Source organism: Tursiops truncatus, chromosome 16, assembly GCF_011762595.2.
Source record: "Tursiops truncatus isolate mTurTru1 chromosome 16, mTurTru1.mat.Y, whole genome shotgun sequence".
NCBI classification, from domain to species: Eukaryota; Metazoa; Chordata; class Mammalia; order Artiodactyla; family Delphinidae; genus Tursiops; species Tursiops truncatus.
In genome coordinates, this window is record NC_047049.1 from 44830977 (window position 1) to 44853555 (window position 22579).

Consider the following 22579-nt stretch of genomic DNA (forward strand, 5'->3'; position numbering starts at 1 on the left):
GTCAGTTAGTAAAGTAAGAATTAGTAAAAGCCCACCATTGTCCAATTTTAGAGGATAGGCTTCTTGGAGCAGCTCTCAGAACGTGCTTTGAGAACCACCAATCCAACCAAATCTGCTCATTTGTTTTCTGCAAAAGTTACTAAGGCTCACGCATATCTTTGGGTTTCCCCAAGGTCACCTAGTTAATTGTTGACATAGCAACTCACCTCCCAAAGATTATAGTAATTTCCCACATCACATGTCACGGATGCATGTCAGGGATAAAGAAAAGTCCGTGTGTGGCACTGGGCCTGAGCTAAGCATGTCTGGTCAGACTCCAAATCTGCCACAGACTTGGAAGCTTTCTAATCCACCTAAATACAGCAGAATAGAGGCTTGGAACTCATTTCAAAAGTTGTTTCTGCTGGTGATTTAAAGACACATCCCTCTCTCCCATACACACACAAACACAAACCTGCATGTACACTGGGCCCTCCAGACACTGACTCTCAGACCCTGAAGGCCTCAGGTCCAGATGCAACTTTCTCTGCGCCTTTCTGCTACCCAGTAGGGCACGGCCTGGGCTGACTCCTTGGCTGGCTCCCCCCTCCCAGCCAGAAACAGTTAATTGTCAGCTCCACGCTGCCTCTAGCCCAGCCCTGATCTGCCTGATCTCAGACAGCCACGCTGGGGCCGCAGCAGCTCCAGACCAGGCCCCGGCTGCGCGGAGCAGTGGGGACATTCTTCCAAGGTAATGATTAAGCTGAGCACCTGGCAAGCTGGGAAAGTGAGCCCTATTCACACCTCGGCCAGGCTGAGGTGGCCTGGACTGGTTTGGCAAGAGCCCGGAGCTGGTAGCCACAGCCTCCCGCTGCACACAGGCCACCTGGAGCATCTCGGGCCAGAGCTTCGGCTGCCTGCCTTTCTGGGACCCTGCACCATGAAACTGCAGGTGTTCTGGACGGGGCTGGAATACACCTGTCGTCTCCTGGGCATCACCACTGCTGCAGGTAGGACCCCGCCCCTCAGCTTTGGTCCTCTGTGTACTGGGCACAGCAGACAGGACTGTCCAAGGGGTGGGAGCCGGCCAGCGAGGGATGGGAAGAAACACCTGGCCACATATTCGTCACTTTCTTTCCCCAAACCCCAGAAACACTGCTCTTCAAGGCAGCAGCAGGTGCAGTGGAGAGAGCCTGGGGCTGGGATCCAGGGGTCTGGTACAGAATCTCTGCTTGGCAACCCACCATCCCTGTGACCTTGGGAACCCTCAGCATCGTCATCTGTGAAATGAGTTGAAAGAGTCTGCCCCACCTCCTTGGGGGCTGTTGTGAGGTGGAGGTGGGAGCTGAAGGTGAAGGTGTAAAGGGCTGGGCAAATGTAAGAATCGGCTGCCTCACTGCACAGTCAAGGGTCACTGGAGTGCATCTTGTTTTCTTCGAACCACAGCCCCACTTCATGGAGAGAGAATTCCCAGCACACGGGGCAGGCTGAGCTAGAGAGCTGGACACAGAGATCCCAGGCTTCCCTTAAAACACCGGGGGTTTGGGGGGAGAAATGGTTCCCCGTGCTGGACTGCTGTTCCTCACCCAGCCTGATCCGGGGGCTGCTCGACTTGCTGGGAAGACAGATGGTTACAGTAGTACCTGCACAGCTGTGACCCTGAGCTCTGCCTGCTCACTTCCCCAGCTCGGACCCGGACCCTAGCCCGAGCCCCGCACGTGGCCAGGATCTATGTTGGGGAGGTGAGCAGGCAGCATTCTGAGCTGTGGCTCTGGCCCCCACTGTCCCCTGGGGACAGAGAAGAGACACCCACTGCCGATCAAGTCCTTGCCCACCATTACACACAGTCTTACGAATGGGTCTTGGAAAATGGGAAATGGCTCCCAGCTCAGACCCAAACAGTGCTGGTTCCTACTCCAGCCCTGTTGCTCACCGATGTGTGCCATTGGGAGAGCCACCTGGGCCCTCTGGGATCACGCTTTCTAATCTTTATGATAGAGATAACTGAGTCTGCTAGCCAGGTGTTTTGGAGAGTCGAGGATGCATGAACTGAGCATAGCTAAGTAGAACTGAGGATGTAAACCTTTTGGGAGAAGCCCCAGGACATACTTCAGAGCTCAGTGGGGATCTGTGTCATTCCCTGGGTTCAGGGCCAGCTTCACTGCTATGCTGGCCAGTAGGCTCTTCTAGCAATTAGCCCTGACTTGGCACAGGGAAGCCTGCTGTCAATGGTCTAATACCACCCCTCCTGTTACAAGAAGGAGTACCTAAGTTCAAATAGGGGCAGTGACCTTGCCCAAGGTCATGCTACAGGTCAGAGAGATAGCAGGCCTGGAACCCTGATGGCTGTTTTTTGTTTTGTTTTGTTTTGTTTTGTTTTTGTGGTACGCGGGCCTCTCACTGTTGTGGCCTCTCCCGCTGCGGAGCACAGGCTCCGGATGTGCAGGCTCAGCGGCCATGGCTCACGGGCCCAGCCGCTCTGCAGCATGTGGGATCTTCCTGGACCGGGGCACGAACCCGTGTCCCCTGCATCGGCAGGCAGACTCTCAACCACTGTGCCGCCAGGGAAGCCCTGATGGCTGGATTTTTTAAAAGGCCAGGACTCTGCCCAAAGAGCTCCTTCTTCCCAGGGCAGGAAGCCCCATCCAGTGGGCACCAGGACAGGTCTGGAATTGCTCTGCTGAGGGCCCTGAGTAAATGAACGAGTAGGGGAGCCAGGTCCAGCCTCCATCAGAACCACCTTGTCATCTACATGAGCTCCAAGGTCCCTAAATGCCCATCCTGGGGAAGGGACGTTAACCCTCAGTAGGGTTTCTGTGTCTGTGTCTGGGGTTTTAGTCCTCATCTACCACCATTGATCTTGACTACACCCTGCCCTCCTCTATGCCTTGGTTTCTAAATACGTAAAATGCACCCCTTTCATCTGTCAGAAATCACAGTGACACTTCCCCCTGCCACGCTCTGCCCAGAGGGGAGACCTGGCTCCTGTCGGGAAGCTGTTTTAAGAGGTATATAAACTTTTAATGGATTAGCTACAGACAGTTTAAAGTCCAATTTATCCCAGCCAGTGGAAGGGTCTGCAGCCACACACACACACACACACACACACACACACACACACACACACACGCTACACACACAAACTTCTCTGAACTACAGCCCTTATCTCTGTGCAGAGGGCCACTGTTAATGCAGAAGACGGTCCTCTCCCTTGATTTTGATATAGGATCCAGGCTAAATATAGGCCACTATATTGCCTTCTAATGGCCAGGCTTTCCAATAATTGTGTTTGGGCTTTCTAGAGTGCTGGGAGCAGGTGGGAAGCTAGAAAGAGGGGCTTTAGTCATCTTGGGAAACTCTCGAGTTTCTTTCAGCGTCACTGAACTGCTGGCCTATTTCCAATGTGTAAGATTTGCAAATTCCTTATTCTCTTAAGCCTCTTTTTTGTTGAAATCCTCTGTTAAGAAGTCCAGACCTCATTTATAGGGGCATTGCTGCTAGAGAGGAAATCAGACTTGAGACAGAGGCTGTCACTTTGCAGAAACTCTGGGAGACCTAAGGTAGCCCTGGTCTGCCTGTGGGGAGGAGTGTGGGTTGCCTAGAAACCAGGAAAAGCGTGTGACCCAAGGTCACCCAGAGTGTCACCTGCAGGGACCAGGCAGCTCCTGATCCAGCAGCCCCTTCCTGGTTTCCCTTTCCCTCTGCAGATGGATCTGAGGCTGTCAGCAGCTCTAAAGGCGCCAGGACCTGGGGACATGCACCAGGATGGCAAGGCCCAGCGGCTGTGGCCGAAGCACAGCTCACCTCTTCCTCCCCATTCAGCCCTTTTAAATGAAGCTTCATTAGGATGTCCAGTGGTCCCAGGGGTCATTGCTGTCCCACCCCCATGACCAGCCCCACACCATGAGTGGGCGCAGACAGAGCATTGCCACCGCCAAAGAAGGGTAAACAGGCCTTGCAGATTGCCCCCGGGGCAGAAGTGTTTTGAAAATTAGAAAATGAGGCAATTCTCTCCCTTTGAAGTCGTAAGCTTTCCAGGTCATCACAGACCCACTCCTCCTTATCTGACTTACACTTGGCTGGTGTCATTCATTTGTATCCCCTGCCTGGCCATGGAAGGCATTGGGTGTCCCTCTGTTGCTGAGATGTGGCACCAGGAACCACCCAAAGAAAAGACACAACCGGGGAACTGCACTGGAGCAGACTGGAAGCACTGCACACCTGCCAGTAAACATGCCGGATCCCTACGTGCCCATCCCTCTGGCAGGTTCTCACTGTGTCCACCTGAAGACAGGGTCATGACATCCGAGTCAGAGACTCAGGCCCCAGGGGAGGCTCAACCCTGTGTTTCATTCTCATTAACTGTCAGGAGGGGGGCACCTGGGAAAATGGGTTTCAACTGAGATGGGAGCGCTGAGGCCCAGGGCGCACTTCCTCCATAAAATTAGAAAGGGGCCTATCCAGCGAGGTTGGTCCCCGTCCTGTGCTTGGAAGGCAGGACTGGCTTCCCTTTGCACCTCTGCTTTCCTCCTTATCCCCCAGAGTGAATCGCCATAACTTCCTCCCCAGTCCTCAGCCCCTGCCCCAAGCCTGCAGAGAGAGGGTGGGAAGAGCTCCCTGTGTCAGGGTAGATTCTACACCTTGAAGGCCCTCCAGATCTGGGCTGGGGTACGGAGGGAGGTGAGGAGATTCATTTCCCTGGGCCTTGACCCTGGAGAGAAAGCCCTCTCCTCACTGCTGTGTCCTTGCACAAGGACAGGCCTGGGCTTCCCGCAAAGAGGAACTGCTGAGGAAATGTCTCTGGGCCCTGTGGGGAGGCCTCTCAACTTTCCTCAGAGCAAAACTCACTCAAGCTTCTCGGGGGCGTTTTTTCACTCTTCCAGCCTCTGCTCTTGATGTAACAGCTGCTCATGAACATTATTACCTGAGTATCTATCGTGACCCTAGCTCAGGGCTACATGTTTTAAATGAAGTATTTCGTTTCATCCTCATAACTACCCTTTATTTTTTTAACATCTTTATTGGAGTATAATTGCTTTACAATGGTGTGTTAGTTTCTGCTTTACAACAAAGTGAATCAGTTATACATATACACATGTTCCCAAATCTCTTTCCTCTTACGTCTCCCTCCCTCCCTCCCACCCTCCCTATCCCACCCCTCTAGGTGGTCACAAAGCACCGAGCTGATCTCCCTGTGCTATGCAGCTGCTTCCCACTAGCTATCTATTTTACGTTTAGTGTATATATGTCCATGCCACTCTCTCACTTTGTCGCAGCTTGCCCTTCCCCCTCCCCATATCCTCAAGTCCATTCTCTAGTAGGTCTGTGTCTTTATTCCCATCTTACCCCTAGGTTCTTCATGACCTTTTTTTTTTTTATAACTACCCTTTGAAGCACCATCACACTCATCCTCGTCCCCATTGCACTTGCGGGGGAACTGAGGGCTGGTTGGTGAAGTACCTGGTTCAAAGTCTCACACTCAGGAAGCAAAGAGGCAAGATTTCCATTGATGACTCTCTACTCCTGAGACCCTACTCTTCATCAGCATGCCTTCCACCTAAATCAGGCCAAAGGATGTGTCTTTCTATGTCTTGGCGAAATGATGGGTGCAGAATGCAAGACGCACAGAGGGTACCAAAGGGGCTGGCTGAGGCCACGCTATCAGCCTAGTGCCCCCACCATCGGTCAGTCCTGACCATGCACAGCCTCAGGCAGGTGAGGCCATGGTGAGAGTGGACATAGTTACACTGAAGCAAAGGAAGGACTGACCAGACACTTCCTAAACCTAAAGACACTGATATTCTTCTTATCTGCAATATTATATGATATTTTCTTATTGAATGAAATTTCTTTAAATTCTAGAGTGCTTTACAACTTTCAAAAGTTTCACACACATGATTTCATATAATCCCATAATAACCTTTTTTTTTCCTTTCCCCCTACTCCTATATTGCCCTTCTCCCCTTCCATCTCCCCACTGGTAAACACTAGTTTGTTCTCTAAAGCTGTAAAGTCACTGATATTTGATCCAACTGCTAATTCTCTGTCTGTGAATGATTGCCAAGCATGCTTTGACTGGCACCACCACGACCATCTCCAGCCAAACCCACACCTGGACCTCATCTGGGGACAGACAAATCTGCACAAATTTCCAGAAGGAATTATCGCAGTAGGACCTTCCATGTATGGGTCCAGAGGTACATGACTGACAACTTGCTGTAAAGCCATTATCTTGCTGCAGCCCTACCAGTACCTGTGAGGGTCGAGTGCTGAGCTAAATCCCATTTTACAGATGAGGAAACTGAGGCTCAGAATGTTTAGGTAGTTTGGGAGAAGTTACACAGCCAGTAAACAGCAGATCTGGTGTTGGAGCCCCAGTCTGCCCACTCACAGGGCAGTGATGCAGCGGAACATCTGAGGGCTGTCGGCACACAGCTCCCAAGAGAAGGGCACCACTCAGCCAATGAGGACAGGAGCCGGGCTTCAGACAAAGCCATTTTAAGCAAGTCCTGCTTGCCAGAAATCAATTACTTTCGATCAACCTGGGATCACTTAGGAGTTTTGCTTTGTTCCAGGTTTTTGACCCCTTCACCTCTTCTCTACATAAAGGACAGAGCCACATTCCTGACAGCCCCATTCCTTGCCACATTCCATTCAAATGCAGGCTTATTAATATAGTCTAGGATAAAAGAAGCATTTAAACCCAGATGTTCTCATTATTATTTAAAGAGTACAACAAATGCATTGTTTGACTTTAGCCCCATTCAAAGCTTTCAAAAGAAAAAAGAGAATGCTTCTGAGGCAATCGTCTTGGGCCTTCCTTGCTGATTTCCAGCCTTCTTAAATGTATATCTCAGTGACCACCTCCTGCCATCTCAGGAAGCTTCGTGCGCTCCAACACGTCCACAGGTGGGTTTATTACCAGGCAAGAACGAATTGTTTTCAGATCCTGTGAGTGGATGTGGACTGTTTTCCAGTCTGATTGTCCCAATGGGCAAATGAAATACCCCCACCTTAGTTCCACCCTCTTACCACTGGAAGATAATATAATTTACTTCAAGCATTTCTTTCTTTACTTATTTGTGCCTGTGTCCTCCTTCTTAGATTTAGAACAAAAAATCTGGATCTCCACCTAGGATTCATTTATCTGACAAACATTGGCTGAGCCCCCACTTTGTGCAATGTAGACACATAGATTAGGATGGTATGACCTCTAACCTAGAGAAGCGCATGAGGTGACCAGGGAGACAAGCTAGTAAATACATATTCCAGCGCCAAACACTGCAGCCTAGTGTTTGAGAGGGTGAATTTGTGTCCTTCTCTACCACTTAGTAGATGTGTGACCCTAGGCGTGTCAGCTAATCACTTTAAATGTCAGTTTTCTCATCTATGAAATGGGAATAACAAGTGCATCTGAGCTCTGGGAACGTGAGCATTCAATGAAACAATGACTAAAGCAGCAAACTTCATGGCACCTAGATTCTCACTCAGCGCTGGTTAATTTTAGACGAACGTGCAGGACACAGGGATGGCACAGTGTGAGTAATGAGACCTTCTTGCAGGATGGAAAAAGAAGAAAGATCAGAGGAAAGGAACAAGCTAACATATGACCCTGGAGGCTGGAAGGGGAGGAAGGGGCTAGACTATGAAAGGTCTTAACGCTGAGTAACATTTTTCTTCACATTTTGCGCTTGGGTCATTAAGATCATCACACAGCACATTAGTTATTTCTGCATCACATGTAGTGATGAAACCAGAAGAAAGATGGTAGCCTCATTTTATTCTTCATGAGCTGACAGTTCTTTTAAGATTTTTCTTTAGCTCTGTGCAACCATCTGAAGAGGGCTGTTATCAAAAAAGAATGTAGTCAGGAACAAATGGCTGATGCTGGGGAGATGGAGCCCTCCTGGGGCTTTCCCCTGAGCCTTCCTAGCTTGCCATAGGCTAGGTAAAGGTCGGGTAAAGAAACATGTAGAGACATGGATGGACCTAGAGACTGTCATACAGAGTGAAGTAAGTCAGAAAGAGAAAAACAAATACCGTATATTAACGCATATATGTGGAATCTGAAAAAAATGGGTATAGATGGTCTCATTTACAAAGCAGAAATAGAGACACAGATGTGGAGAACAAACGTATGGATACCAAGGGGGAAAAGGAGAGGGAGTGGGAAGAATTGGAAGATTGGGATTGACATATATACACTCTTGATACTATGTATAAAATAGATTGCTAATGAGAACCTACTGTATAACACAGGGAACTCTACTCAGTGCTCTGTGGTGACCTAAATAAGAAGGAAATCCAAAAAAGAGGGCTTATATGTACACATATAGCTGATTCACTTTGCTGTACAGTATACACTAACACGATATTGTAAAGCAACTATACTCCAATAAAAAAAAAAAAAGAAAGAAAGAAACATGGTATGTGTAGCATGGAGAGAGACCATTTGGAGGCACGGTCATTGTTTTCTAGTGCCGGGAAAGCTGCATGTGGAGGAGTGAGCAGATACATTCTCTTTAAATGCAAGAAAGAATAAGAATCAAATACTTCAGCCAAATACTGTGACCTGAAATCAAGACCTAGAAGAAATTTCCCCTTGTGGGTCTCTGCAAGAAGGATGCTGTTCTGCCTGAGGGTCAATATCCTCGATGGCATCAGCAAAGGTCTGCAGAGTCCCTCCACGTAAACGATGTCATCAGCAAAAGGTGGTGTATTCGCCCAGATGGTTTCATAACCTTGAATTTTATAACCTTGAAGGAAGAAATAATATCTATGCTACACATCCTTTCCAGAAACTTGAAAAGGAGGGAGTACTTCTCAAGTCATTCTATGAACTATCATTATAGTGATACCAAAACTAGAAAAAGGCATGATGAGAAAAGAAAACTATAGACTAATACCCCTCATCAACATAAATGTAAAAATTCTAAAAGTTCTGACAAATCAAATTAAAATATATAAAAATATAATATACATAACCAAGTACAGTTTATCCCAGAAATGTAAGGTTGCTTTAATATTCCAAAATCAATTTATGTAATTGACCATATTAACAACTAAAAACGAAAAGCTATATTATTATCTAAATAGATAGTGTTTCCCTGGGAGTGGACGGAAGCATTGGAAGGTAAGATTACAAGGATATAAGGAAACTTTTGGGGTGATAAATATGTTCACTATCTTGACTGGAGTGATGGTTTCCCTGGTATACACACATGTCAATACTTACCAAACTGCACATTTTAAATATGTGCAGTTTGTTGCATGTCAATTATACCTCAATAAAGCTGTTTTTAATAGTGGATGTGTCAGTTATCTATTGCCAGAATAATGCTGTGTAACAACTGCAAAACCTTAGTGGCATAGAGTAATAAGCTTTTATCATTCACACATCTGGGTGAGTAGGTTAGGCATCTCTGCTAACGTAGGCTGGGTGTACTCACCTATCTGAGGGTCAGACAGCTGTTGGTTTGTCTAGAATGGCCTTGGCTGGGATGATAAGGTCCCTTGTGCTCCAGCAGGCTGGCCTGGCCATGTGCCCATGATAATGGCAGAGGCATGAGAAAGCAGGTCCAGTTCACAAGCCCGTTTCCCATCTGTGCTTGCCTGGTACCTGATAACATCCTGTTGTCCAAAGCAAGTCACATTGCTGAGCCCAGATTCAAGGGAAGGGGAAACAGACTTCTCTTCAGTGCAAGGGACTGCAAAGTCATATAACAAAGGGTGTGGATACCAAGGGGGTGAAGGCTTGCAGGGCCATCATTGCAATCTACCACAGGCACTTTGGCCAATCTACAAGGCCAAACAAAATAGTCCTCTTGGATGGTCTACTATAGTCGATAGTAGAGAATCCAGTAGAGAATGAGGACTCTCTCACCTTCAGGAAATTCTCCCTAAGCAGGCTTGTGAGTGGGTTGGAGGGCACTGAGGGCCACCCTATACTCTAAATTCTCTTCTAACTGAATATCTAGAATTTTCTTCTATAAAATCTTGGCCTTTTCTCATAGTGTCTCTGAACCCTGGCGCATAGGTGTCCCCTGAATGGCTCTCAACACACTGGTAAACTTGCCTGCCAGGCTTAGCATCTGCCACAACTTCTCCTGAGTTAAGAAACCTGCAGCTACTACTTCATTGTCTCATTGGATTCTTAGCAACTAGTTCCAACATCTCTGTGTTCTTAGAAATGGTGCAAACCTAGCCTTTGCGTCTACAGTCAGCTGTGACCCCCTTTGAACCATCCGCAGCCATTGTCATCAGATCAGTGTGTCCCTACCTGAGATGTCCCTACAGACACTAAGACCAGTAGGAGATATGCTATAGCTGAGGATGAAGAAAAGCAATAAATACGACGTGGGGAGTTACGAGGTGCCCTTAGCAGCAGTGAATATGACATACTCACCCAGCTCCCCAGTCCTCCAGGGCCAAGACCACTGCCTGGCATGGAAAGTCAGTTAGCGTGGCCTCTAGTGACCTCTGTGAAGTGTCCTATGTTGCCACCAGGGCTCTGCACTGAATGCAAGACAGGTGTCAAAACTCAACCCAGTGATGGAGTCAGAACAGATAAGCTACAGCCAACCATGACATCGGCCCTGAGGCAAAGGTAGCACGAGGCCAGAAGCCTTGGAGATAGCCCTTTAGCCATTAGTACCACAGACAGGCCCCATCCTCAGGAGCACACAGGCCCTTAGCAGGCTGCACAGAGGGGCTTAACACATGAGATGTACTGAGAGATGGGGCTTTGGGCCACTTGTATCAATCAGGCCTGCAGAAGGGACCCGAGACAGGAAAATCAATGAACAACATCAATACATAGAGAAGAGCTCTTGAGCCACAATAAAAACATGTATTAACGGAAGGAAAGGATAAGAATAAACCCTCCCCTTCCCCTGAGACTACTGATGGGAACAACCTGCCTCTCCTAATAACTCCATTAGCCACCATCTACATTCGCACAACTCTCTATAATTTACTAAGCCTGAGGCTCCTAGTCAGTTATGCGTGTTGTATCATCCCCATTTTTCTGGAATAGGAAGCAAGGAAGGGAGTTATCGTTTGCTTGAGGAGCCAGGACTCTGCTTTTCTGATCAAGCCGCATGTTCTCTGTCACAGCACTGCACGCCCATAGCTTTCATCGACCCACACTCTGGACCAGAGCCTCAGGATGCCCGAAAGATGCTCCGGTGTGTGCCTGGCCCAGGCCTGCACCACAGGTCCAGAATCTCTGATCCCTGCTAAGTCTGAACTATAACCAACAGCTCAGGAAGGCAGCTCAGAAGAAAGCCCTGGTCTCTGGGAGAAGAAACTACTGTGCTGTGCTTGGACTCGGCCCAGACAGGAGGGAAAGAAACTAGAGGCCAGGGAATAAGACGCAGAGGACAGGCTTGTCCGCAGATGCTGGTTTCTAACCAGACGCCAGAAAAGATGCCTCCCTGGAGACAGGGAGGGGAAGTGAGATGGAGGGATGGGCCAGACTATGCCAGGGTGGGCTTGTAATATGATTCTGTTGGGTTGGGATGAGGGGCAACGTGATCCTAAGGGACAGACAACAGGGAGGGATGGAAGGAGTCTGAGGCCCCTCCGTGGGGGTGCAAAAGCAGCACAGGTGGCTCCGCCCAGCACCTGCACCCCCCGTGGCACAAAGAACAACGCCGCCCAGGATCAAGGCTCTTCTGGGGCAATTCTTTCTTATGGAGAAGTTGTTATAATGAAGCCCTGATTCTGGGGACATGTATGGCATTTGTCCCCCATCTCCATTCTCAATCTCATCTCCTCTGTCCCCGGGTCCAGCTCAGGGCAAGGGCCACAGCGTCATTTGTTGGGGTGAGTGGCTGTTGTAGATTGGCCCATTTTGCTCAGAGCTAGAGCCCTGTGAAACCGCAGAAGACGAGATGGAAGCACAGTCTAGGAATAGCTGTCAGGAGACACCACGGAGCCTGGGCAGGCAGCTGCGGGCAGAAGCTGGGTCGAGGCCACAAGCAGACAGACGGATGAGGGGGACAGAAGCATTGCCTCAACCTCACATGGTCTGCCTCTGAGAGCATGAGCCCCAGAACTGGGAGGATCCAGTGGGGGACCCTTTGGCCCCAGTGTCAAAGGGACTTATGGCCTCCCATGAGAACCCCCTACAGATCTCCTGGCCTGAGGGGTCATGTCTCTGACTTCACCCCCTTGCCCTCCTCCCCCTACCAAAGGGCATATCTCTATCCCTGGGCTTGCAGAATCCAGCATGTTTACTGTTGGTTGAGAGCTTTTGGAAGAGTGACCCCACTTTCCTTGATGCAAAATGGGCTACCTGGAGGCTGGGAAAGCTGCCCGGGCCAGAGGTAGAGGGAGGAAGGAACTTGTGTGTATGGGCCACATGACATCTATGAACACAAATCCCAGGTTTTCAGACCTGTTTTTTTCCTCCAATCCAAGCAACAACTCTAGGAGATACAACGAATTCTCCCCATTCCACAGATGGTAAACCCAGCTCAGATGAATTAAGTACTTATCCACCGTTACCCACACGGAACTGGGATTTCAACCCAGCTCTCTCTTTTCCCTATTGTTATTCTCATTTTTTAACTGCAAACTGCTTCTAGAGTGTTCCTGAAATGCCCCTTTGACTATTGACCCTCTGTTTCCATCAAAAGACGTCAAAATAGCATTCCATATGCCAAAGGGGTGCAAATCAGGAAAAGGGGCTGAGTTCCCAAGACCCCTTCTTGCCATCTGCTGGTCATCGCCAGAATCCCATGCAAATCTACAAAGATTACGAGGTGGATGAAGGTCCTGCCTCGCCCCAGAAGTGAACAATCACAAGCAACAGCCTTGAGCAGAAGACCCCTTCCCCGGGCTGGACTGGATTCTTGTACAAAAGATTGGTGATTTCACTGAGCACCGGTGATGTGCTTGGCATTAATTAATTTACTGAATCCTCAGAGAGATTGGCTCAGCTATTAACTGGCAAATGGGAGACCGAAATGCAGGACCCGACCTAGGCATCCATGATTGGTTTGTTTGTTTCTTTGTTTTACTTATACTCCCTGTGCCTCAGTTTCCTCTTCTGTAAAGTGAGGGTAACAGTACTAGGACTGCTATGATGATTACATAAGTTAATAAATACTTAGTGCTGAGAACAGGACAGGAGACACAGTGAAAACTAAATACATGAATATTTGCCTGCATAACACACACACACACATACACACACACACACACACACACACACACACACACACACACACAGGTCGACAGTGGAAACCAGGAAATGGCCCATCGCCTGGAGCCAGAAGGCTCAAGTTTGCTCTATCGGTCCTTTGTTTTCTAGATGTGTCCTTGGGGGAACTATACAAGGTAACTGAGCCTCATTTCCGTCCCTATGAAATGGGGAGTATAGAACTCCCTGTGCTGCGGGGCTGCTGTGAGGAACCAGGACGCGTGTGACCGTTGTGTATCAGCCACTGAGTGCTCTACCGGTCACATTAACACTGCAGAGGGGAGTGAGGCTGTGTGGCATCCCTGACTCCTCACCTGGGACAAGCCAGCAAGTGGCTGGGACCTGGAGAGGACAGTGTCCTCCACCGCCCTGGCCCATAAGCACGGGGAGCGCTGGAACCCCCATCGCTAAGAATACATAGGCACCCCCTTCCTCGATGGAAGAGCTCTGTCCCCTTCTCCCTGAAGTACTTCCGCATCCCCCCACGAAAGGAGGGGAGGAGGTGCTGGCACCTGAGTGAACGGCTCCACCCTGCATTTCAGGAGACAGCATTTCCGCAGTGGGCAAAGGGCTCCGGCCACCTGAGCATGGGTGCTTACACAGAGAATCCGCCAGGGAAAAGAGGAGGCATCAGGCCCGGGGAAGCAGCCCCCCGCGCGGCAGAGATGACGGGCCACACACGGGCAGCCGAGAACAGAAGCTCAGTCCCGCCATCTTTGACTCTCTGGGAGGCAGACGAGCTAAAGTCACTGTTCGGCAAATACCAGCGTGGGTCGTCAGAGCCCAGAGGGAGAAACGTAGGGTGCGTGGGCTGTAATCAGTTAGGGCCAGAAAGAGGTCTGAGGGGTGGGTCACCACGGCGGGAGGAACATCTGCGTGCTGTCCGTGGAGCGTTTCCATCAGCGGGCGGATGGGTCAGGGCTGCGGCTGGTTGAGTGAAGCCCTGAGAGTCAGGAGACAGCCAGGACCCAGCAAGTCCACACACGTGGGTCCAAGGTGGATTTACACGTACAAATGCAAGGTCAGGTATTTGAGCACAGACACCAACTGCCAGGAAGAGACGGGCGGAAAGATGAGGCTGAGCCGCATCTCGTGTCCCAGCAAAACCCCAGGGGCTTAATCCGCCCGGGGTCCGAAGTGATGAACCAGGAGTGCGTGATGCAGCCGCCAAGCCAGCAAGTGAAAACGAGGGCACGGAAAGAGCAAGAACCGTGATCTGGGCAAAGGGAACACAGGTGGGGGCAGGTCCCATGGCCAAGCTCTAGGGCCCAGAAACACAGCCCACATGGGCCTACAGGATGGTAAGGGCCCTTGAAGCCGCTGCATGTGGAGGACACCGGTGGAGCCCAGGGCTTGGTGGCCTGTCAGTGTGGGCTGTTTCAGGGGCACTAAAGGGGTGGCAGCATGACCAATGTGGACAGAGAAGGACAGGCATCTGCTCTGGGAAGACTGGATTAAAAGGCCTCTGGGGTGCTGCATGAAACCCCTCTGGTTTCCAGAGACCAATCCTGAAGGCTCCTTGCTCCCTTGCACCTTCCCAGCTACAGCTCCCTGTGTCACATGGAGAGGAGCCTACCCTGGTGCCCAATCCCCAGGAGAGGGCTCACTCCATGTCCAAGGAGCCTGCACAAGGCAGTGCCGTGGCTGGAGCACCTGGGCCCACTCTTCCCTCCTCTTCTTCTCCCCTTAGTGTTGATCGGCGTGGGCACTGAGACCTTCCTCCAGGGACAGTTTAAAAGCCTGGCTTTCTATCTGCTGTGAGTATGTGTGCATGTGCCCTCCCTGCCTGTATGTTCTGTTCCAGCTCACCCCAAGTCCATCTGCTGAGACTCACCCACAGCATCCCCCCATCCCACACGAGCTCCATTCCGTCCCAAAGGTGAAAGGAGTAGAGGTGGCTTCTGGAATATCCCTTTGTTGGGAAGGACTTTAGCCAGATCATCTTGTAAATCAACCAACTAGCATCCCATCCATCCATCCACCCACCCATCCATCCATACATCTATCCATCCATCCATCTCTTCAATCATGTCTTTATTCAGAAAACAATAACCAAGCTCTTGTTTTAAAGATTGGGGAATCAGTTCAAAGGACTATCTATTTGAGCTCCTCTACACGCCAAGCACAGTTAAATGTTTTATTTACCTTATGTCCTTTACCTTTGACAGCATTACAGAAGAAGTGCATATAGTCCGTTTTGCAGATTAAAAACAAAAAAAAATTCAGAGGGAGTAAGCAGCTCAGCCCACATCACCAAGCCCATGAACAGCAGGGCCCAGATTCATCCACCTGGGTCCCTTCAGTGTCTCAGCCTCTGTCCTTTCTCCTCTGCCAGCTGCCTCTACAGACGCCCCCTAGTGGGAAAAAGATCGCTGTGCAGTGGTATCCCAGAGGGATGAGGAGAGCCTGGGGTCCCTGCGGGCTCTACAGCCCAGCTTCTCAGCAGCTCCATCCTAAGGGAGCCTTGGCCTGCCTGCAGGGTCACCAGGCTGCATCCTCTGCCCCCCAACTCCTCCCCTCCATACCCACCCTCATCACGGTGGCCTGGTCTATGTCCTAAGGAGCCCTCCTGCCCCAGGGAGCCTCTTTGGTTTGCTACATGGATCACACCCCATCCACAACTCCGTTCCACCCTTCTGGCCCATCTCCACACTGCCACCTAGAAACCTGGTCCCTCTGTCCACCTTCAAGGGATCCCAGAGTCTCCAGCCCACACTCCTTTGCCATCTTCTGGCCTCCACCTTATTTCTTGTCACTCAACTTACACCCCAGGAGCTTCTGTCTTCTTCTCAAACTCACCCACATCACCTCCCCTCTAAGCCATTGCTCCATCCTGTAAAGTACACGAGTGCCTTCCCAGCCACTCTGGCATTCCCAAAGCCTGTCATTCCTCCCTGCATTTCACCCTGGGAAGCCTCCCCGAGCCTGGAGCCCCTGCTGGCTGGAAGGGGCTTCTCCTTGCTCCGAAGGGCCTCCACATCTTACAGAGCCTGTGCCTGGCCACGGTGCACTGTCTGCCTCGAATCCAGAAGCAGGGCGGGCCTTCCTCCTCTCCACATGGCTGCCTAGTTCACCCACAAACATCCACTTCGGGTAAGAGGTGGAGGGTATTATCCTATGGAACAGTCCAGATCCATGGCTGGTTAATGCAGACTGTTTTCTACCCAGAACCCTGCCTCTTCCTGACTGCTCCGTCCCTGTGCTGAGGGGACACTGTGCCCATCTGGTCACTCTGTGGTCCAGTCCTAGACGATGTTTCTTCCACCCTCAAGACCCTTGCCCCTTACTGTAAACTAGTCTATGTTCTCCACCCATGCCCTGCTCTTACCCCTTGGGATGGGCACCCATTGCCCACCTGGCCCATCCCTCCTGCTACTCACACCCCACTCACTCCGCAAGGGACACCCAAAGGCCCAAATGTCCCTCCCTCCTCTTTTCACTCCTTCTTCCACTTATCCTCCTCCCATACTCACAATCTCCCCCACCCCTGCAGATCTCAGAGTCCTGCCACTGTGTTCTCTCCGTCTACTGGAGCATCTCCCCATAAGACTGTCACTTCCTGCTCTGTGTCCCCAAGGCCAAGCAGGGGCCATGGCCGCGAGTAGGCACCAGTAGGAGCGGACCTGTCATTGGTTTTCTCCGGGCTTTTCTCCACTTCTCCTCTACCCCTGCTGCCTCCTGTCTTCCTCCTTCCAAAGAGGCCCCTCAGCACCTTCCTCACACTTACCCACAAACGGTGGCTGAAGGGTGCACATGGGTAGCATGGAACCCTGAGCAGAGGCCTTCGTGTGTAGGATGTTGCTACAAGGGCAGGGCTCCCTGCTTGGATTCACTGCCTCATCTGAGTGGCCCAGCATCCCTGGCCTCAAGAGGCACAGCCTCTGTAGCACCAGTTGGGAAGTCTGAATGAGCCACTCTATTCCCAAAGCCTCAGTTTCCCCCTCTGCTCCAAGACATAGAAAAAGGCAATGTCACTTGTTTATCAAAGCACATGCTCTGGGGCTTCCCTGGTGGCACAGTGGTTGAGAGTCCGCCTGCCGATGCAGGGGACGCGGGTTCGTGCCCCGGTCCGGGAGGATCCCACATGCCGCGGAGCGGCTGGGCCCGTGAGCCATGGCCACTGAGCCTGTGTGTCCGGAGCCTGTGCTCCGCAACGGGAGAGGCCACAACAATGAGAGGCCCGCGTACCGCAAAAAAAAAAAAAAAACACATGCTCTGGTGCGCTTGGTAGGCATACAGGCTCTGCAGTCTGAGTGCTGGGTTCGAATCTTGGCCCACTACTGATCAGCTATGTGACCATAAGCAAGGGGCTTGACCTTCCTGTGCCTCAGTTTCCCCAGCTGTAAACTGAGGGTAATCACAGTGATTTAACAAAAATCATTAAATGAATTGGTATTTGTAAAGCCCTTAGAAATGTACGCCATGTATTCATTATGTAAATTAATTATTACCATTTAAAAGCTGAGGAGAAAGAGCTAGGCAGATACTGGGAGGCACAGAGAAAGTGGGAGAAGGTAGGGATTAAGTACTAAATGGTCAGAGGGAGAAAGAGAGAAATAACTAACATTGTCAAACGGACAAGAGAAGAAAGGGGGAGACCTCCAAGAGGCACTAGCCTGTGCAAAGGCCATGTGGCACCTAACAGCTTCATGTAGGGCTTTCAAAGGCGTGCTAAGAAATTTCATTTCTATAGGCCAGTAAGACCCTCCAATAAAAAATGTAAGTTCCCCTCCAAAGATTCTGATATATACAGTCTGGGGCTGGCCCAGGAATCTCCAGGAGATTCTGACTGCAGGATCCCCAGACCACACTTGAAGCAGAGGAGCCTTTGAAGAAGTCTGGATGCGGAGGAATATCAGATTCAGAAGGAGCCCTCGGGCAGCTTGATGGTGATAGATTGGAGGAACAGAGGCCAGGAGGTGAGGGTCAGGGAGTCAGGGAAGCCAAAAGGGGAAGCTGGTATAAGGATTCAGGGGGCAGTGTCCAATTCAGTACAGGTGAGACCAGAAAGAATGGGAGTGATTCTCAGGCTGTCTAAGGAACACAGTCAGCCCCTGCTGGTGACTGTTTGGATGATGAGAAGGCAAGGGACCCAGCTTTAAGGCTCAGACAACCAGCAGTCGGTGTCAGCCCTGGCGACACTGGGTAGAAGGATGTGCCTGCCGGTGTCCAAGCAACAGTGTAGGGGACAAGTTTGTCTCCCCTGCTGGCCTGCAGCTCCCTCCTCTATCTCTGGGCCCCGGCCCAGCCCAACCCAGCACAGGCCCTGGCGTCCAGGCAGCTTCTGGTGCCTGTTGACTGGGTGACAAGATTAGGTCAAGAAACTCCTGGTCAGTTGTTCGGCTACACAGAGGCCCAGGAGGCCAAGGCGCTGGGAGAAGACAGCCGAGGGAAGTGAAGGGAGGGTCAGAGGGTACCCGGCCTCCCTCACCTGCCTCCGCCACAGGTTTACAGGAGCCGCCGTCTCCGTGAGTGAAGGGGCCTACTTCGTGGCTCAGCTGCTGGCCATCTGCTTCCAGTAAGTAGCCTCCAGAGCAGCCCCACTCCCACCCCCAGCCCCAGACACTCCCAGATGCCTCCACCCACGAGACCACGACCCGGTAGATGTTCTGCTCCCGAAGCAGCCACGGACAGGTTCCCTCCCGACCCTGCCACGAGCCCCAGCCTGGACATGGGCTCAGGTTCGTGGAGCTCAATGGTCCCCTTTTCCCTTCTCACAACCAGGGAGCGGACTGACTCATCCATTCAGGGCCTGACCCCCCCTCCAGAGTCCCCCGACAGAGTCCATCCCCATCCTCAACCAGTCACTGTACCCCCCGTCTGAGTCATCTACCACGGGGCGAGTACCTTGCGGAAAGCCAGCTTGGAGCAGCCAGAGCTGGGTTTGAGAACTGACTCTGCCTCCTGCTGGGACCCAGGGACAAGTCAGGGCCTGCCTCCATGCCCGTTTGTGAGGCAGGAATGCAGATTTTTCAGAATCTTGGGAAACCACATGGCCACAGAGGCCTATACCTCTGCCCAGTCATGCTCCGTTCATGGAAGCTGTCATCAGGGTGGCCAAGGACTGACCCCTGGCCACAGTTCTCAGAATCTAGACAGTTGGGTCTCTAGGTGGTCAGCTAAAAAGCCAGGCTTCAAATCCAGCTGTCCTGGCATCGTGCAAGGCCGCCCTGAGGCAGCAGGCCTCCCCCATTTCTGCTGAATGTCACTGCTAAAGGACCTTTGCAATTTCTCAGGGCAGGGCAGGGAGGTGCCCCGGGCCTGAAGGGGCAGTTTACCGTCTCTGGAGTCCCTCCACTCCCAGCCAGGGTTTGTTACAAAATAATGACCACCAGAGGGCACCAATGAGCCGTGGCCGCAGAATGTGGGAGGAGGGCTGTGCTCTGGTCCAACACGTCATCCGCCAGCCCACACCACTCCCCCAAAGCCAGACTGGGCAGGAGGTGGTGTGCAGAGCCCCGCTCCAAGCCAATTCAGAGGATGAAGGAGATGGACCTAAAGGCAAACACTTTCCTCCTTTGCAGCCTGGAGATAGCTCCCCTAAGGAAAACTGCCCAGCATCAGGCCTCTGCCAGGCCCACGTGTGGTCCTTGCATGTCAGTTAACAGAGAAGCCCCCTTGGGACAATGCCATCTCATGCCTAGCCAAGGCTCCTTTGAGTAGGGTGCAGCTGGATTCCAGCCCTCTCACCCATGTGGCCAGGCCCTTTGTGCAGTGCACAACCCTTACAACTGTCCCAGCCAGGTGTCTCCTGTACTGCACACTTTCTGCACTACACTGTGGACTTCCCAGTGTGCCCCTGAGTCTCCTACTCTTCTCCCCACTGCCTTTGCAGCATCCTGAGAGCATTTACCTTCCTCCCCCCTGGGCCAAACAGGCATGTCTGGGCTGCATTTCACAAAATTGCTGGAGACCCTCTGGAAAGGCTCAGGCAAGGCCCCTAACTGTGGAACCCACAGTGAGGTCTTCAGCCTCTGGGGGTGTTCAATCAGAGGCCACTGCAGGGAACATGGTCATAATAGGACCCAATCCCAGACTCTGATGGCTTTATATATTGCTGGGGCTTTCCTGGGTCGCTGCCTACTCCCTGCCAATCCTGGACTTCCTCCCCCCAGGTGTCAGCCAGGGTCCCTGGCCTACAGAGCAAGGGAGAAGGCCCACTGGCTGGGCTGCTTCCAGAGGTTCCTGGCCTACATGCTGCTCTCTGTGGCCTGCTTCCTCCACCCTGTCCTGGTCTGGCACGTGACCATCCCAGGTAGGAGCTCCAGGAGGTAGTGGAGGCAGGCAGCCCCCACTGCAGGTAGGCTCTGAGCAGAAGGGGCTGCATCCCGCTCTCATGGACCTGCAGTGATGCTGGCCCCAGGGCCCCACTAGCCCCTCTGCCCTTTCTAGCATAGAGCATAGGGATGAGGAACTGATCAAGTGGTAGGAAAGTCCCAAGAAGTGCACCTTTCCTATAGGCGTCCAGAGGCTCTACCCACAAGAGCGAACTGACCTTTTCTCCAATGCTTGTGTGCGGTCTGAACTTTCAGAGGGAGCAAGATAGTCACTTCTCCATCCAAACCCTTCTGTGCCTCCTTAGCACCTACCCCTTCAAGTCCAAACTCCTCAGCCTGGTTTGAAAGGCACACCAAATGGGATCCCCAAAGACCCTTGCAACTCCGTCTTCTTCTCCCACCCCATTCGCCCTGCTCGTCAGCCCAGGTTCTGATCTCAGAAGCCAGCACTTGATGCTTCCACCTCCTGTGCTTTGACAATGATTTTTTCTGCTAGGACCCTTCTCCCTCCTCCTTAGCTGTGAAAACTGCACCCCTCCTCACAACCCATCTAAAAGTGCCAGGAAGCAGACCGCCCTTGGAGATGAGGTGGAAAGGTGGAGCCTCCTCTTCCTTCCTGCTGTTTCTCTTAAAGTACCTGTCGTGGCCTCTCAGGGACACCCCGTGCAGCCTTCACTCCTGAGCTGCCGAGGCCACAGCGAGCCACGGCCCCCCACTCCTTAGAGAGCGTGAGATGCATGGGACGCCCTGGCCCTGGCAGGCAGGACAGCCACCTTCACCCCTTCCTCTGGAAGACAGAGGGACCCCTGGCCTGGAGGCTGCATGAGGGGCCAGGAGGGGAGCCAACACTGTGCCAGCTGTACCCACAGGGATTTGCCATTTCCTCCATGTTTGTAGGGCAGCGGGCAGTAAAGCGGGATCTCCCCACTCCTGGGAATGGAGGGAAGCCCAGTTCAGCAGTTGGGCCCAGTATCCAACATAGAGTCCAGGTGTGTCGAAAGCATTGCAGGTCCAGCCCCAACAAGCCGCCCCCGAGAGGGAGGCTGAGCGTGGTGATGGGAGGACAGGCGGGCAGCACCAGGATCGGCTGTCAGCAAGAAGGGGGCCTGGGGCACAGGGTCTCCTGGATAACTGTCAGGGTGGGGGCCCCAGCACAGCACTGGCCCCACTGACATCCCCCGGCCAGGCATCAGGCCTGCCACACGGGTCTGATGTGGGTCTCTGAGGACAAGTCAGGCGTGAGGGCTGCAGCACTGGGGACCTGAGTGTGGCCACACAGGCGTGCCGCAGTGGCCCTCTGGGACGGTGGGCGTGGACAGCCTCTGGCTTTTCTCCAGGACTCGTCCAGCATCCTGACCTCCCAGATCTCTTCCAGGCTCTATGCTCATCATCACTGGCCTGGCCTACTTCCTGCTGAGCAAGCGGAAAAAGAGAAAAGCTGCCGCAGAGGTGCTGGCCCCCCCAGAGCAGTACACGGACCCCTCTGGCAGCGCCGTGAGCACCACCGGCTCTGGGGACACTGAGCAAACGTACACCTTCCATGGGGCCCTCAAGGAGGGGCCTGGCTCCCTCTTCATCCACATGAAGAGCATCCTGAAAGGGACCAGGAAGCCCAACGCCCTCCAGCACCCAGATGCCCTGACGGAGCTGACTCTGGAGCCAGCTGACCCACTGGCCAAGAAGAAGCAGGTGCACTTTGAGGACAGTACGGTCAGAATGATCCCGGACCTGGCCGAAGACCTGAACGATGGGGACAGCGAGCCAGAGGAGGTCACCTCTGATACCGCCCCCATCATCCCTCCCCCCGAGGCCCCACTCTTCCTATCTTCCCTCGCGGGCACCAGCCTCTTCTGAGCTGCTTGTTCCAGGCTGGGGGATGCTCAGCAAGGGGTCTGTATAGATAGACAGCCCTGCCTGCAATTTCCTGATGTCCAGGGGCCCTGCGGGGAGCTCGGGGTCTTCACAGGTCAGTTCTTCAATGGCTGACCAGACATCCCCACGGTAGCTGGGCCTCTGGGACCATCGAGCAACACGACAGGTCCTGCGGAGACCTTGAGGGTGGCTCCAAAGAAGCTCGCACTGCCTCGAACCCTCACAAGTTTCTCTCTCCCAGACA

At 52.2% G+C, this 22579-nt stretch overlaps 1 protein-coding gene across 1 annotated transcript; it reads left to right on the forward strand.

Annotated features, from left to right (window-relative positions):
* The first annotated feature begins 919 nt into the window (after positions 1-919).
* TMEM72 (transmembrane protein 72) lies at positions 920-22547 on the forward strand. Its single transcript, XM_033841639.2, has 5 exons — positions 920-989; positions 14877-14943; positions 18633-18704; positions 20302-20441; positions 21839-22547. The coding sequence occupies exons 1-5, from the start codon at positions 920-922 to the stop codon at positions 22315-22317; spliced, it is 828 nt and encodes a 275-aa protein (XP_033697530.1). The 3' UTR covers positions 22318-22547.
* Positions 22548-22579: the final 32 nt, after the last annotated feature.

What these genes read in the sequence shown, in the direction of transcription:
- TMEM72 (XM_033841639.2), top strand. Translation starts at nt 920, where the DNA reads ATGAAACTGCAGGTGTTCTGGACGGGGCTGGAATACACCTGTCGTCTC. An exon ending in GGGCATCACCACTGCTGCAG is followed by an intron (nt 990 to 14,876) that starts GTAGGACCCCGC and finishes TTCTCCCCTTAG; the next exon opens with TGTTGATCGGCGTGGGCACT. An exon ending in AGCCTGGCTTTCTATCTGCT is followed by an intron (nt 14,944 to 18,632) that starts GTGAGTATGTGT and finishes CCTCCGCCACAG; the next exon opens with GTTTACAGGAGCCGCCGTCT.